At 45.0% G+C, this 18178-nt stretch overlaps 1 protein-coding gene across 1 annotated transcript in view; it reads left to right on the plus strand.

Moving 5' to 3' along the window:
* Positions 1-7783: 7783 nt before the first annotated feature.
* The window catches only part of LOC131289067 (AP-1 complex subunit gamma-1-like), a 28041-nt gene continuing 17646 nt past the window's right edge, over positions 7784-18178 (plus strand). Inside the window, exon 1 of the mRNA XM_058318266.1 lies at positions 7784-7839. Within this exon, the coding sequence (XP_058174249.1) occupies positions 7784-7839 (56 nt within the window). The remainder of the gene's footprint in view (positions 7840-18178) is intronic.

Consider the following 18178-nt stretch of genomic DNA (forward strand, 5'->3'; position numbering starts at 1 on the left):
GGCATCTCACGCAGCGCTGCTCACTGACTGGAACTGGCGGCAGCTCTTTTACTGCGCAACGCGTTAGTCCAATCGTCACGTATTCGTTTCGGATGATTTCCATCGTTGCAGTGGGCACGCTAATCCTGGCACGCTGAAGACCGCTAGGGCTGCGCCACTGCGCAATGTCCTCAGGCAGAACCGTCACACCAAACGCCTCAGCCATGGCAGTCATCGTGTCCTCGGGCGTTGCGAGCATGTCTATCCCGGAAACAACCGCCACTGTCCTAGGGACCTGCAGTCTGGCTTGACCCGCTTCCCCAAGTGCCTTCCGCACAATGCCCAGTGCTGTTGAGCCATCCGAGTTTCTCTTTAGGCTTATCCTGAGGACGTTATCTGATGCCCTGGTTGCCTTCAACACATGCTCGTTGATGAGCGGATCGCTACGAATCTGTTTGTACATATCCAAATAGGTTCTACCCTCAGGGACCGTTACTTTTATTTGAACGGGCCGAGTTTGTTGCTTCGACTTGCTGTTGTTCTCAGCATGTTTCTGCTGCTGGTGCGAGGGCTGTTGCTGCTGCTGTTGCTGCTGCTGGTGTTCCTGCTGTTGCTGTTGCTGCTGACAGTGCTGTTGCTGCTGCTGTTGGTCTTGCTGCTGCGACTGCTCCTGGAGCTGGGAATCCACACCGCGCGGCTCCCCCGCAGCCGGGGGGGAATTTTTCCCTTGTTTTTGGTTTCGGTTTCGTCTCCCTCGCCTACCACGGGATCTCCCAGTTTCTTTTCCTGCCTGGGGAAGGCTCTCCGCGATCATCCTCTGTATCGCCGCCGTCGATTCGGTTATCAGTTCCCCCACGTTTAGGTTCTCTCTCCCTCTAAGCAATGCCTCCAACGACTGCCGGCATTGCCGCTCATGATCTAACTCCTTGGCCAGGAGTTCCACCCTCTCGCTCAGCCCATCTATTCTCTTAGTCAGAGAAGAGATTATATCTGCTGTGGGGGAGATTTCGGCTGCCTCTACATTCTCTTGGCTGCTCTTTGCCGGCGAAGAAACTGGCGGTGTGGCCAAATGAGCCTCTATACTCCCGGTCGGCGCTGCGGAGGACATCGGGTCCGTCAACCCAGCTTTATTAACCACTCGCGTGGGACGCACCGGCAGCTTGCTTGTCGGCGGGTTGCCTGGTGGTTTCCCTGCCAGGCGGGTCGAGTATCGCGTCGCTTGTTGTGTAGCCATTCAATTCCGCTTTCAACTTGGGCCCTCAGCAACGCCAGCACACTATTCCAGTCTGGGGAATTTCCGTTGGTGCAGATGTTCGCCTGCCACGCGCACACAAGCACACACACTCGCACTATACCAGACTGGGACTCGTGATTCCTCAGTCAAACACGATCAAACACGATCGAACACGCCGCTGAGTATGACCTCGCTCGTGGCGCACTCGGTTTTTTTTTTTCGGTTATTCTCTGTTTCTCTGTTCTTTCGTACGGGAGCTCCGTCACAACACTCGGTTTTTTTTTCGGTTATTCTCTGTTTCTCTGTTCTTTCGTACGGGAGCTCCGTCAGAACACGTCCGCTCGGTTCGAAAGTTCGACTGCGACTCCTGTTATCGACATGCTGGGGCAACATTTACACTTTCCAATTTGGCACATCACTGATCCTATTACAGTTTTGGTTTGTGAAAACAGATTTTTAGCGTAATCTTCACACGCCGCTTATTCCTAACGCAGGCTTAGGAAACAGAACGTTCCCTTTACACGTTCAACTACGGGCACTTTTTCGCGGATTTTCACCAAACGAAACGAAGGATAAACTTTACGCTCTTGATATCTGAATCCTTTCGGGTGCAAGCTGTTCACCGGTTCGTTCACGAAAAGGAACGAAATCCAATCATGAGTCTCAGAGGATCAACTCAGCACATCTTCGAATTACGATTGTTGGAAAATGAGGATTTTTTTTAACAATTTCTCAAACCGTTCCAAATCAAGTTCAGTAACAACTTCCCGATGCTAACGAGGACCATTCCACTAACGGGCCGAGTGTATTATGTTGCACATCATTAGTCATACGAAAGGGAACTCGCACACCAATAAAAATGGATGTGTCTGCAACTTGGCCAAGTGAGCTATTCATAACGTCCGATCACATTTCACCCTCCCCGATCGTGGGTGTATCGTTGGGAAAATTTGTGGACGCTCCATTTAAAATCACATCATCCGGTCCAGTGCGAGTGACGGGAAAATTCATTCGAACGCAATTCGTTCGAAACCTCAGCCTACACCACGTGTTCAATACAGCGACTGTAAGCAAACCCGGCTCCGAGCCCGAACCGAATGGCGTCATAAATTAATATGCAAATTTGACTGACATGCCATTAATTGCCGTTCGACAGCGTCGCCCCGGTTCCGTGACCCGTGACCGCAAAACCGGGAAGGTTTGATTTTTGGCCCACGCTCCGGTCGGACAGTTTAATACCAATCAGATGAGATTTCCACCGGGCCGGGATTTGTACTCGATTATTCCGTTTGGATATTTGAATGCAACGACATACTAAACTCCATGTTGGTTGCAAAACGAATAACGGAAAGGCTTGTATGGATAATCTAAATAGCTTTAATTCTTCCGTTTAACTCTTCAACCATCGGAATACCTGCTCATTCCGGGATCAAACATTATAATTGGATTATTTGATCAATGGATAACGCGTGATTTCAGACGTTGCTGCAGGCAACGAAGGCAAAAAGGATAATTTATTTTTTTAATTTGTCGTCACCACATGGTAAATATAAGTATCAACTTCAACGTTGATTTCCGCTCAAACCGAGCAGTTGAGGAAGTGACTGCATCCTGCAAAACCCACGCCGCGTGCACCGAGGTTAGATCGTTTTCCAATTTGCCTACGAGAAAACCAAACTCCGATGCCACCGATCCGTGGCTAAGCTTTTCCAAATGTGCACGCGGATTGAACGTTGCGGTTTGATGGAGCCAACCATTCGCTTCGCTTGCAAATCAAATCGGATTGAAAAGATTAATTTTGCCAGCAGGCAAAAGGCAACCAAATGGAGCCCACGTCTTGCAGCTGGGTGTGTGTGTGTGTGTGTGTGTGTGGGTATGGCTCAATCTCTCATCCTGCAGCAAGTCATCAGGCCATCAAAGCGCACGACAAGGGGTTGAAATTTAATCCGATTTGTGCGTCGCGTTGATGATGAAGTCCGCAGGCAGTGAGCGAGCTCGTTTTTCCAGTAATTTTAACGTGGAAATTGTTTCCATTTTCGGTACGCTTAGCATTAAGAGTGCAATGAAAAAGAAAAATAGAATGGGGAATATTATTTCTTCTTGTATGAAGTACAATATATTATTCAAATTTGAAAATTAATAAAAAGGGATTTATGAGAAACTACTTCCAGATAATTTAATAAAACTCTGACCGTTTTTGTAAGTGATAGTTACAAAAGCTCATTCTCATAAAACCACAAATTTTGAAAAAGTTTCCTGCAACTGTGAAAATTAAAACAGACAATTGTACAGGTCTGTGTCGGTGCCACCAATCAGAGAAATATTTACGTCACCCAACAACCAACCGGTGAAAATTCATATTGACTTTATCACATGCTAATTTACACGTATTTGCTTTTGCATAATTGCTCGAACTCCCGGGCATCAACGAGTAGGGCCAACTTTCTCCCACGTCCATCGCATTGTTGACGTACGACGACCGCCTCTTTCCGCCCACCGGGACCAATTTTCTTCGACAATTCATTCGAATATGCAATTGCATTGGGCGGCGGCACGACAACCGAGACGGGGTTTCACGATGTACCCCATTTGCTGCTGCCCGATATTTTCGGGACACCCCAGCCCAGCCTACGCTGCAGGCCCGTGTTTGCTCAGCTGATAACGAGAAAAGGCGAACGGTGGGGTTGACATTGCGTTTAAACCCCCTTTACGCGAGGGTAAAAAATATTATGCAGAACTTCACCCGATAAACGGGCGTTTGCTCCAGTTTTTACAAAAGGTGCGCAACAGATAAGTAGGTTTCGTCAAACGGGTGTTCATTTCGGGTCAGGGGTTGGCCCGGGGAATGGGGGACGGTGGGAATTGATAGAGATCGTCGGAAGTTATTCAGTACATTTCCCGTTCATTGCGATGAACCATCTACCCGAACGTGGCAGGGATGTCAAATTCCATGGCCTCCTACGGGCCATTGAATAATTAGAAGCTAATGGTTAGGTAAAACATTATCATCGATTTTTACTTGAACAACTTATTTTATCTTCATAGACAATGAAAAATTATTTAAAAAAAAGGTAAAATTGAAATTTACCATTCTTTATATCCAAATTTCACAAGTCACAAACACAAGTCTGCTAGAAGCTTCTATTCTTGCATTAGTCCCACCTTGCTATGCTGCAGAGGGATCAGTTTTTCTCAATTGATAATAAACGAAAACAATACACATGTTCAAATTTATATTGATCAAATGAATTGTTGAACTGAATTCATCCACATCTAAATCAGTGTGAGTTCCCAAATATTTTAGTTTAAATGATGAGCAGACAAAGTACTAGTTTCCGATAATGGAGTATTGTTTGCAAGTTTTCAACATGAGACATCTATTTTTTGTTTTTGTCAAACTCTAAAGATTCTTTTAAAAATTAGCCACATTTTATTTACTAAAGTATGACGGACGTTGCCGTATTGTTAGAGCCCACGTGCTCTAACTGACATTTTTGTTCTTAGGGCATTTCCTTCCTATCATTAGGCCTTATCCCGGGCTTTCTCGGTTATTATAAATAAATAAGTATATTTCTTTGAAAAAAAACTATACTTTGAACATGGCATTGAAATTTCACGGCTCAATAGTCATATGAAACATCTTAAAAAAACATAACGTTTGACTAATACTTAAAATCCAAATTAAGTTTAATGCACTGCGAAGCATTTTCAAAACTCAGCACAAATGATTGCCTTGCAATGCTTTGAATCCGAAACAATTCTAGTTCCATTACAGCCCTCAACAAAAGTTTGACATCCCCGACAAAAATACCCTTATCACCAATGGCGGGTGGGCCATTTCGGGGTACCGCTGTCGGGTACGTTTCATAACGGCTTGTACCAGCTTCGAATTGTTCAGCTGATAAACCGTATACGGTCGGTTCATTCGTTCATGCGCCCTTCGTCAGGCCGGCACGCAGTTCACCAGTTCGGGCACTCGGCACGGTTCAGTCTACCGAAGAACGTCGAACGAAAAGGATCGTACCATCGGAAGTAACGTCTCGCTGAAAGCTCCTTCCGGTATGGGCGCGAGCTATTTCGTTGGTCTCTGTCTACAACGAATTTCCACCGTACGGTGCGTGGCGGTAGCTGGTTCGAATTCTCGAAGTGGTCGATAGTAAATAACATCTAACGCATAGTGTTCACCTTGAAATCACGACTTAGATGGGCCCGATGAAGAAGAATCGGTCGGGAATCATGTGCATTCGTTTGTGTTGTGGAAGGAAAGGAAACACGTGCACTGGATAAATGTGTTTCAACCCATTTTTGCAAATGGGCAATTTTATGCAAATTGGGAAAAATCGTTATACGAAAAATAAAATATTTCCCAAAGAATATTATTCGCGCAAAACAAGTTAAAAGTGAAATAATTACAGTGCACCTTGCTCCAGTTCGGCGACAGCTCGAAAAACTAACCGACTGGGAAAAAGCAACCGGGCGCGAAAAATCGAGATAAAATTTTCATATTCCTATTACGATCCCGGACCCTTTCTTTGGAGCCTGTGGTTCCACCGGCGGGAACAAATTCCTCCGAGACGTTAAACCTTCGCATGAATGGAAGTTATTCTTGCCGGCTTGATCCTTCCTCACATCCGACCCACCGTCGGAAGTTTCCCCCTCCCCCCACCAAAAGGTGGGGGTGAGAGGGAAGGGAATTCGGCTTACTATCCTTTTTGCTTGCCGACGGATTGCCGATCTCAAGAAACAACTTTTCCCAAATACCTCATAAGGTGTGTGTAATTTTGTTTTGTGTGTGTACGTGTGTTTGTGCGTAACGGATTCCATTCGGTTTCCGTGTTTAACAGAGCTTCGAGTGAAACGCGATTTACACGGACATTTCTGGCAGCGAAAAGAAAATCTCTCCAACCGCCACGCTTCCTTTCAGCGGCGTGTCTTAGTTGAAAGCTGCCCGGCGGATATGGCGGTATCAAAAAGTGAAAGAATTAATTCTGGTTTATTTTATTTATGCATTCAAGTATTGTTACCGCAATTTTCCCCCCGCCGCCACTCGAGCGCTACCTGTAGCCGGTTGAAAGGAAAAATTCCACAAAGCCGGAACAGGAATGAAACGATCCACTTTCCACCGGGGACACGGCGCCGGATGGAGTTTTACAGCGAGAAGAAAATCCACTTCCCTTCTGAGTGTGTGAGAAAAAAGGGTAGGAAAGAAGGGCACGAGTGAATGCGGGTGTCGAAGGTAAAGGGCAATTTTCCCACAGGTTGCGTTCGGAATGTGGTCGGATTCGATTACTGGCGTGGAAAGTGGCGAGCAATGACCCACGCGGATGTGGCGAATAATGTAGTGTAAAGGGGATGCCGCTCGGCTTGGTACACGTGGCGGTTTTTCATGCCCCAACGAGCTGATTCAAGTGGATGAATCACATAGTTCCTCAGGTGATTCATTATCCTCCAACGGCTTTATCGGGGGAGAAGTACTATTCGTTCGCGTAAAGAAGGGAAAATTGTAAAAAGAAATGAACAAATTTTTAGTTGAACATATTACATTCATTATTAATTAAGTAGAAGTGATTACAAAGTGCAATACATCCTTCTCTTCGATTGAGAACTTTTAATGAAGCAACATATTTTCTGTTTAAATGAAAAGAAATACCGACTACCTTAACCCATTCCTTTTACCAAACCGGTAGAAAAATGTTCCTCCAACTCCCTTCTCACCGGCGCGGAAAATATGTATGCCGCTTGTTTTTCGCTTCATTGGCGTCACTCCACACGCTCTTTCTCTCTCTCTTGTAGCATTTCCCCCCGAGCGATACATTTACTTCTGCGTTTGAGGCACTTGAAAGCAAGCGCTCTTCAGTAATCACCCATGCAGTAGTGTGTCAAGAGTGTGAATGTACCTCGCGGAGTACGTTGCTTCGCGGCCATAATTGAGATTTCCCACCCAAGCTGCAAGGCCCCGAGCCCCGAGACGTTCCCACGTGCACGCGGTGTGTTTGTGCAGGTGGTTAAGAATTTAATTAAAAGAACTCGTCACAAAAGGTCACGATCCGGGCGAGGCTGTGAGCAAGGCGCGGAACAGGATAATAAAGGGGGCCACTCAAAGGCAGCAACAACAACGGGGCCGCACGGTGGAAAAGCAACAATCCACGGTCCGACCCCGACAAGACGCTCGATCTGGAGAACTGCAGGACACGTACAACATAACCTTACATCATTTTGTGTGTGCGTGTGTGTGTTTTTGTTTGTGGGTTTGTGCCGATGGTTTTTAAATTGTTATTTACCCTTACATCTTGCCGCTCTATTTGTTCTATCAGCTAAATGAAAATAACAAGAGTACCAGTGAATCAGTGAAGAATAATACAAATACGTGATAAAAACCTAGTGCAACCGTGTGAGTTGAAGAAACGAGTGTTTTAAGTTGTTTTCAGATAGTAAAAAGAAATCAACGAAAAAGCAAAGGAAAGTAAAACAAACGAATAAGTGATTAACGAAAAAAAAAGAACGGGGCAGAAAAATCCCAAAACAAACCGTTCCTTCCCGATTATCGGCCCTAAAAAAGTACCCAACGTCATGTACCCGTACTACGAGAGCGACTGGAGCATTCTACCGCCCGAAAACAACAGAAGGTTCGTATGGGGGACATGTGATTTCGAATTTCCACGCCTGCAACAAATCGGTGCACGAGTCGGTGCGCTTATTGAACGGGGAAAGAATAGAATGGGCCAGCGCCACATTTTGGGCAGAGTGTATGGAAGGACGGACTTACTGCAGAACAGGAAAACCGTCATCGTCATCGTGAAGGGGGTGGAAAGGAAACCTTGCGTGACTGCTGGTGGCAAACGGGAAAAAAAGAGTTGTCCATGATCCGTAGGTTTGTTGTCAGGTTCGTTTTTTTTCACCCCCACGACTCGGGTGGATTGACGATGACAAAGATGGTTTTCTGCCTGTTGACCTTTTTTTCCTGTGTTGACCTGCACACGATGCTCGCTCTCCTTTCGCAGTTCATCCACTCTTTCGACCTGGACCTGGCGCTTTTTTTTTCTAATATCCGTCGTCCTGCCTTTCTTACGGCTTCCGGCAGCAGGTCGCATAATATTAGCCAGCACTTGCGCCCCCCCCCCCCCCCCCACACGAAAGGACAAACATCCGGTCGGGATAGTAGATTCATTCTCGTTCTACGTTGCATTTCTTTTTCCATTTTCTACCACAAAATGGCCCACGCGAAGGCCAACCAGCCAACACCATTCGTTCGGTGCAGTGCACTTTAGAGGGTATGCAATCGATGCACCGACCAAGTGTATGCAGCTTAATATTTTATTGAACACTTTGTTGCGCAACGCAGCCTGCGGCGAGGGAAATGGGGCGGTGGAGAAATTGTTGAAAAATGCAACAGCCGGCCTTTTTTCCCGCTCGGTAGTTTTTCTACTCGTTCCATTTCTAAACCACTTTCCGGCTACAATGGCGGGGTTTTTCCCTCGTCCCATATGCACTGGTGACATTTGTAACAGTGCAGTTGAGCCGGGTGGGATTAGACACTTCCAGAAGTACGTCGAACCACACGAATCGATAGGCGTGTTTGTTGTTGGGGGGAGGCTATGCGTTTGCCTTTGTTTCAACACGCGATCATGAATACTTTAAATTGAACTACTACTATTATCGTATATGTAAGTAGGGAGTGGGTGGTATAAATCAATGCATTCTCAAGTCGAAATTGATTCACGCTTGAGAGAACATGTTATACATACATGCTTGTTTTTGAAACATGTTATACATACATGCCATATACTCTTTTATAGATCAAAAATACTTTTTAGACCTTCATTTTATCTCAAAATATGGATATGGGGCTGAAAAAGTTGGTTTAAAAATAGTCGTACGTTATAATATAAGTATTTTAAATAAAATGATTAACCAGAAATATTCGTTTAAGTTGTAAATAACAATTGCTACAGGGAAGTGTTTAATATATTTTCATTTTTTTTAATAAACTATTTTAGTATTTAAAAAAACAAAATACTAGAAGGATCAAAATACTGCCTACACTAGAAGCAAAACATGTGACCTTTTAAGCGACGTAAGCGTTTCTAATAATGGAATCGTGTTGAAAAGCTGATAGCATTTGATTACTTTCCTCTCCTATTGCCTACTTTTGCGCAAAGGAAGCGTAAAAACAAACAATCCCCAGACGGTATCATGTTAGCTCCTATTGCAAATCCCTGTGTCAGTAAGTTTTTGAGCATAAGCTTCCCCAACACAAACATTCGATGTTAAAATTCAAGCATCAAGTCTACATCATTCCGCATCTTGTTTTAATTGATTTTTTATCCCGTCTCCTTTTTCACCAACCCGAAACTTGGGCCGAGGTAGGAAATCAATAACTTTGACCATATCGTGCATATCAGACTTTTTGCCTCCTGCAGACAAACACCTACCCTTCTCACGTGACCGGACCGGTGCTTGGAGGTGGGGGAATGAAAAAGTCACACTTATTTGGCCCAGCTGATCGAGTTAGATGGGTGGTGGAGAAGAAATGAAGTTCATTTGGGGCCCCTCCGTGCGCTTCCTATCACTTTCACTTCCGGTAAGTTTTTCTTGCCTCCCAACAATCCAACAGTTCTGCCTTGGCCTTTTCAAATGAAGAGAAAAAAAATGCCTCACGGAAAGTCGGAGAGGGGAAAATAGAAAAACACATTCCGACCAAAATTGGCTCGATTGACTTCGGCGTGTAGTTGGGAAAAAACTTTGGGCAGAATGGTTCTGTTTTTCGTCCCCATCAATCGAATCAAATCGATCGCACATCGACGGCATCAGGTGTGTTTCGAATCTGCTTTCGGGGCTTTCACTGTCGCAAAGCAGGGAAACAAATCAAAAACAACAGTACTTATTGAGAAAAGTTATTCCAAGCAAAATGTGATTTTTTTTTGTGTTTTCCCGCCAGTTCAACTTTTAGCAATAAGTTTCGTTCTTTTTTCCCCATTTTTTGCGGTCTAGGCGTGTATTGAGAACGAAATTGTTTGTTTTCCACCTTGGCCTTGCCGGTACGTTGCCGGTGTCTCAAAATATGCCACCGCTGGCTCGAAGCACTTACCCGCACAGTAAAATGTCTTTCGCCACAGGTCCCGAACGCAAACGTTTTCCACACCTTTTTCCGCACCGCCAAGCGCGCTCGTGCGGGGAAAAGCTTTCCACGCGTCCATTTTTCCGCCAGAATCCATTTCCATTTGCTTGATGGATTCCTTCCACCGATCCAAACAGTCGCACGATCCGAACGTCCCTCGAAGTCGAATGGATCGAGAAATATTAGCCATCGAGACCTCGATTCGGTAGGCCGGTATTAATAAGAACCGCAGCGAAAAACCATAAGCTCGTCGTCATTGGCGGTGTGTGTGTGTGTGTGCGTAATATTTTCTTCCCTTCTGCCTTTTTTTATTGATTTACCCGACTCCCGGGCCCAGAAAGCTTCCTCCACCGAAGAACATTATGTTTCAATATCGAGATGTGAATATGCATGACGGAGAAGTAGCTTTACTTGTTGTTTTTTTTTCCTTTGATTGGCAATCGCACGGACGATGACCACGTTTTCGGTATCTTTGTCGGGCTTAGTTTGAGTTATGGAGTTTTTCGGAGTGGTGACTTAATAAAGTATGAAAAAAGATTACTCAATTGAAACAATTTACTGCTCTACTAGCAAGTTTTTTATACGCTCCAATATATGTTAATCTTCACAACATTCCTGCTATTTTGCTTTTTACTTAAAATATTCTTTGGTATCAAACTTCTCCGGAAATAACTAACGCGATTTCAAGAGAGCTAAATTATTCGATCCAATTTAAATCAATTTTCACAACCGTTCGATACCAGTTTTCGCCTGCGGGGCTGAGTCTTCCACTAGGAAAGGAAATTTTCCGCCCTAAACGGCGGAAACACTTTCCACAAATTTGCAACAACCTTTCCTGTGTGTTCCTCCCTCAGGGTGAAAACTAAGTGCCGGTGAAGTTTTTATCAAGGCGTTTAATTTCCTTTTATTTAGTCTTTTGTGCTTGAACACTTTTCAATGAAAGAGACAATGGAAATTGGTAACGGAACGAGCTGCAAAAGTTCGGTCGGAAAAGGCATCGCTAATTATTAACGTGTGCAGCATTCAGGACATTTCTGTCAAACGGCCACCCTGCGCCTGTTTTATTCAATTTTCCCACGTTCGAACGAGCTCTGCCGGGATGGCTTTTATCGTCGTTATCGTTTCGAATAAAGACCGTTGAACTACTTCACGCGAACGTTCGAGCCCGGATAATGTTTCGTGATTGTTTTCCGAGGCTTTGGCGAAACAAATGTTCTCCCACCTCCGACTACCCGCACCCGCACCAGCCGCATGTTCGGGTTTCAGGATGGGACACCTCCACATCTTGCCTGGTTTCCGTTTCGTTAGCGAATGGCATCCCAACGAGTCACCGGAAACAGGGCTTCCCCTTGGTGTTTACCTAAGGCGGGCGCGTCTCTTCCCATCGACCGACCCGTCCGGGACGAAACGATACACCCGCTTTTCCGAATCGACCTCGGGTGTATTCAAAATTCAATCACGCCTACAAACGAGATGAGATTTTGTAACAGCATTCCACTGCCGATTTCCCGCATCGTTTCCCGGAAGAGACACCTTCTCGAGGGTGAAAGAATGAACGATACTTTGTTGCTGAAGGATTCGCGGAACCGGAAGAAAGCGGACCCGGGATCAGGTTATCGAACGCATCGGAACGATTTGTAAAGTGCACCACTAGTATCGAAAGTGAAAAGATGGCTTCGAAGCGTCGAGAACAAATGCTGCCGAGAACCACTGGGAATTCGCTTACCTGCTGCTAAGCGAGGGTAGAACGAAACGAAACGGAAAATGATCAAACCCCAACGGAGGGGAAATAACACGGCAAATGGAAGAAAAAGAGGGCAATGAATAAATCAACACCCGCTTGGAACATCACACGGACATACCACTTTAACGCTTTATCACGTCGACATAATCGTAAAGTCGTGTAAAGTGGAATTTGAAACGTTTTCTCACTTCGTGTTAAGAATGAACGAAACGAAAAAAGAAGATATTTTAAACAATGAAGTGGACAAAATAATATAACTTTCTGAGAAATGAAAAAGTTTTAATAAACAAGTTAGAAAATAATTTGATTATTATTGATTATTAATAAAAAAAAGTTTTGCTTTTATCCAATTATTCCAATTTTAAGAGATCATCCAATTCTGTCGTTCTGTCTTACTTATATTATTTACTTTGCAGTCAGTATAAAAGTATTAAAATGGAAGCAAACAAAACAATAAAAAATAAATAGCATAGCTGATGCCATCCTAATAATAAACTAAATGTTATAGCAACATAAACATATCTTATTAAAGGATTCAATTTTGATCATCAAATTAAGTTGGTAAAAAAACTGTAAATTATTTAACTTCCATTTGTTAGCTTTGATTTAGAAATTAGATACAAATAATCATTAAACGAGGAACATTATATATGAAAATCTTTCATCCATATTTCTCGTAAAAATAATAAAAGATAAAAATCATCAATACTCCAACGCCGTCCATAAAGGGCATCAATTTATTGGTCCAATGGAGATGAACCACGGCAATGGGATATTTCTCCGAAAGCTGCCAAAAAAGAAGTATCCACTTTCACTGCGTCCAAGGCGCCCTCCCAACGCCGCCAAGAAACAATGTACGACCAATCTTCTCCAGCTGATTAGGTAACGTTTAATGGCACGATGAGGTTTCCTGGCCGCCGCATGGTCGCTCTTTTACATTATCTTCGTTGTGCAACAGGAAAATCGCCATCGAGCGCCAGCTCCACCGACCTCCGGCTGACCGACTTCCGGCGGCGAAGGATGCTCCCGATCCGACGGTGGAAACCACCCGCTCCAGTGGGAAAGATTAAATGGCCGCCCCGGCGTACGCATGACCCGCACCGAATGTCACGGTAATCGGTTTTACCCCGAACCGAAACAGTATCACCATCGACACGGTGCGCCGACGAAAAACCCCTCGGAGTGACAGCCGGTCGTCCAGGGGGGATGCCCCCATCGGGCGGTGGGACAATTCCCAGGGCAAATAGAAAAAGGGACCTCCAATATTGACACGATCTTTCTGTTTGCCTACGAAATTAGAGCACGTGCAATGTTTCCTACCGATTAAGCGCGGGACCGAAAGTCGCTTCGTGCTTCGGCAGCCCCGGAGGATTCGGGCGGTTTTACGTTTCATCCACGGCCAGCACGAGTGTCCTTTCCGGGTCGGAAACGAAACGGTTTTTTTTTTGTCGAGCAACAGTATCCCTTTTACGCCATCTCGCATTAATCTGCACGAGCTCTCGGATTCATCAGAAACCACTCAAACGTGCTGCGACTTCAGCTGGAGTGGTGGAAACTTAAACGGGAAAATGGGAAACAAATCACCAGCAGCACCACACGGACAACAAAAGCACTCGCTTGCCAGTTGCGTATCCCGTATCGGATTGAAGCACCGGGTGGCATAATCAATCGTTCGTCCACTTTCAACTAACCCAGCCCGAGCTTACGGACGGCTCGTTCGAAGTCAGCCGCACCGCAAACATATGTCCGTAAAATCATGCACGGCCATCCGAACGAATCCAACGAACAACCGAAAACTAATTCCGTTTAAGCCCGGTAGACTCCGGCAACGGACGGGGATTTTGGGCGGCTGGCAATGGGCGCATGAAATATTAACCAAACCAAACCCGGCATCGCATCCGGCCAGCCACCCCGGAGTCCATTAGGATTCTGACACTGGTTGATTGTGGGCGCATGACGGGCTGGCTACACCAGGGCAGAAGGGCGGAGGACTACATGGGAAAGACCCGGCCTCGCACCGGAAACACCATAAACGTTTATAAGCGTGACGACGGGGAGGGAAAACGGGGAGCGATTGAGAGGGCTTGTGAAGGCGACTACCCACCATGCGTACGTGTCCGTGTAGTCGTGGTTAATGATCAGACGCGAGAATCCCATCACTTTGGTTCCATTTTCTTACGGGCTGGGGGTGGTTTCGGAAAAGAACCACCAAAGAAGCGGCATCCACTAAGAGGGGGAGGAAAATGAAACATTGAAACCTTTAGCGAAGGGCCGCTTCCAGCCCTCGATAGTGACGTCAATGAAAGTTGGGCAAATGAAAACGTTCCCACTTGGTTGATTTAGATCACGGATGTCAAACATGCGGAGCGCGACCCCCTTTGAAACAATACATCGAAAGTTTGGATCCTAGAGTATTGGCTTTAGTGTCAATAGCAACATTTTTTTAATGATTTCACGAACTGCGAATTGCAAGAGAACTAAACGAATGTCAATTTGGACAATAAGAAAGTGATCGAGACAATCTAATAAATAGTGTTAATAGAAAATAAACGTTGTGAACCACAAGAGCATTCAAAATTAAATAACAGATGTGGAGCAGTAAATCGTACTAAAGTAAAATAGTTGTAAAATCTTTACACAATTTACACAATAGTGTTGAAATGCAACATAAATTGAAATACACTTGATTTGAATTCGTTAAAATTTGGAAAACGATTGATCAAGAAACCTTCTCTTTTACTCGAAATTGTAAATTTTTTAAGAAGTTATATAATATAAAAAGATGTGAAAGTGTAAACCATGATTGACTGTTAAGAAAAAACTACATTGATAAGAACATATTTTCATCAATCCAATCAATTGTACGTTTTGGGTGCGGCCCGCCAGGTCAAACGTGTTTGACATCACTGTTTACTAAGTTCAAAATAATTCCTACAGTTTCTTTTTATTTCCGGTTCAACAATAAATATGTTTCTTTGACTCTTTTTAATTGAACCTGTTCATTTTTATTTCTCAAAACACCCTTGATCTTCCCTTTCGAAGGAACTTTTCCACCAACACAATGCTCCAAAGGTTCCGCATGATGCGAACGTTGGCGCGTTCTCGGTGTTCGTTCTCGAATTTCTTAATTAGCACAGCGACTGCGGGACGGATGGGAAAACTACATCGGCACATCGAAGCCGGAAAATAAAACCAAGAGAGCGTTAGGAGGTTCGCTGCGGTTCGAAGGTGTCGTCGCTTTGGGAGAGGACGGACGGACGGACGGATGGGGGTCCTATCTATTTGTGGTTACTTAGTGTCGTCTGGCTCCGGCAATCGCGTTCATTCCCTGCAGCTGGCTGCACACCCAACTTTACTTAAATAATGGGCTTTTCCGGGGAAGCTTTTGCGGTCTGACAGCAAGGTACCCTCGAAGCCGGTCGATAGCTAATGCCTCGAAGGTGGCACCTCCAAGGTACACAGTTAGCTATCATTAACACCTGGCTTGAGAAAAAACGATCCGTGAGGTTGTTGGTGGTTGAATCCCAGATAGAAATGTATGATCTACTCCAAATGTTGGGTTTTGTGGTCATTGGTTTTCACTATTCATGTATCAATTTAAACTCTAGTTTGAATGCGTTCTGGTTTAGGCCAAAATGGTCAAAACTTGTACCGTTATCCAAATGATTTCCACAACATTTATTTTAAATTAGTATTCATCCCGCATTTAGGACGTTCAAGTTTAAAGAGATGTTTCAATTAAAGTTTTCTAAGGCACATTTCCTTCAATCGACCCAATTGATCGTTTTCTTAATTGTGAATCGCCTCCGAGCAAGGGATCAACCAAATACTAAAAATAAATGTAGCCGTTTTCTTCCATTGCCGAAAGCGTGGGAGGAAACAAAAAAGGATCCCTTTCAACTGAATCCATTTTGTCGCAACAGTTTAAAACACCACATTTTCCCTCTTTTCTCGTGCTGTTTTGGGTCTCGTTTAATTTTTGCATACCATTTCCAACCGCTCCAGGCCACATTATCGATAACTGTTCGTTTTTGGCCCCATCCCCCCTCCATTATCCCGGTCCTTTAATCGTTTCCGTTTTAGTCTCTCTTGTTGAGTCGAATGTTTTATGTTCGTACATTTCGAATCCGGGTGCGAGTCACCCTTCTACCCGTGCCCCTCCGGTGGACAAGCAACAGGGAACGAGGGGACGGTTAACTTTGGCAACAAACCAGCGTTGGGGGGAAATGGAAAATAAAAGGCGAAATACGAAAGCCCCCCGACAAAAGGGCAAGCATACTGTTTTGCTTTTAATCCTCGGCCAAAGGAAAACTTCCACCAGGCGCCTCCATTTCGGGCACCGGGTTGTGGAAAGCGAGTGGGGCGAGACCGAAAACCGTCCACTGGTAGCTCATTTTCCTCGAGCTCATTTTATGTTCGAGATGCTCGATTTCGGCGACCGACAGTAAAAACAAAGCCGAAACGGATTGCCCTACGCGCGTTCGGGCCGGTTTCGGGGTGAACTGTATTTATGTTTCCACCCGTGAGCGCAATCATTGGCGAAAGAGGGAAATCGTTTTCCTTTTTAGGGAGGGCAAAGATGCTCGTGTCCACCGAGTGTCATTTAGTAGCATGATTCTTCACAGCTCCGCGAACCATCGGGACGCTGGATCCTTTTCTGGGTTTTTGATATATTTATTGCCGTATAAACGATCGTTCCTGGGAACATGGTTTCCAATACCAATTTGAACTGCATTTCTATGGAAAAATAGTTCGAAAACTAGACCACCGCTCCGGCTGAAAGTTTGGTGGAAAGCATTTTCATCAAACCTAATGTGATTTATGAATAATTCCTTCCGTCTTTCGTTTCCGTCCAATGCGAACGCAAGGAGCTCGCTCCGGAACCGTTACTATTCACTCGAGCGTACGCTTGAGCCGGTCGATTTGTGCCGGAACGGCACGGAAACGGTCCGTGGAAAACCGGGAAAAACTAAGCCCAACGCATAAGCTCGGAGGGTAAGGCCCGAAATTTGGTAATAAATTTCTACGAGCCGCTTGCTTCACTTACGGTTCGCTGGAACCATCGGCAAAGTTCACTCATTTCCATCGTTTTTCACTCACCATCCCGAGCGCGAGCCGTACGGTACGGTACGGTCGGCCATCGCCGGAAAACTAACGCTCGGTCGACGACCGGCGCGATCCGGTCATTGCTACTCTGTCACGCCGGCGAAATGAACCGTATTTTATTTTTATGCCGACATTAACACTTCACTTTACGGTCTTCAAACCTTCAAACTCCACCCGATCACGTCGTTGGTCACTCCCCGGCTGCTGACGGATGGCGCTGAAGCAGAAAAGGTGAATGCGAACTGAAGAGAAATCATCCCCAAACCCGGTTCGGCTCGGCAGGGACGTGAACGATTTGTCAACTCGATTTTTCCACCAACCATTTTCTCCCCCCCGGGGGTCTCCGAATTAGGATGGGAAAAACTACGGTGCAACGTAGTATCGGCCGATGGTGTCGAGTTTAAATATCTTCCCTTACACCTTCGCCACTGACCACACCAAAGGAGTACGGCAAGAAAGACAAAAGGAAGAAGCAAAACCCACTCGGTGTGGTTGTTTTTGGGAACAAAAAACACTTTCAAAGTTAAATTACAAAAAAGGTCCGAAACCTTTAATACCACTTGCCACCAGTAGGAGCGGGGGTAGGCGAGGAAACGCTTCGGGAAGATAAATGCCAAAGGATTATGCCCATCGTACCGGAATCTCGTCCGGAATTAATCAAATTTTTCCTCCCCATTTCCTCGCCGCAAAACCACGTCAAACGAAACGCTGAACGTGATGACGTCGATGCAACGATTTTTTTTATTCGATTTGTTTGTCTTTTTGGACCTCCGAAACTCACCGGGCTCCAAACAGCCAGCTTGGGTGAATCCCTTTGAAGTAAAAGGTTTTTACTACAGTTACATGGCTGGCTTTTTGCAACGTTCGGAAGGAACCGAACAATGAGACAAAGTTTTATGTTTAATACACTACAAGCTTTGTTCAAGCATCCATTTCACGGTTGTTTGTGGGAGTTTTTTAATTAATTGGAAACTTAAATGTTATTAATTTGACGAAA

The sequence above is a fragment of the Anopheles ziemanni genome, chromosome 3 (genome assembly GCF_943734765.1).
Source record: "Anopheles ziemanni chromosome 3, idAnoZiCoDA_A2_x.2, whole genome shotgun sequence".
NCBI lineage: Eukaryota > Metazoa > Arthropoda > Insecta > Diptera > Culicidae > Anopheles > Anopheles ziemanni.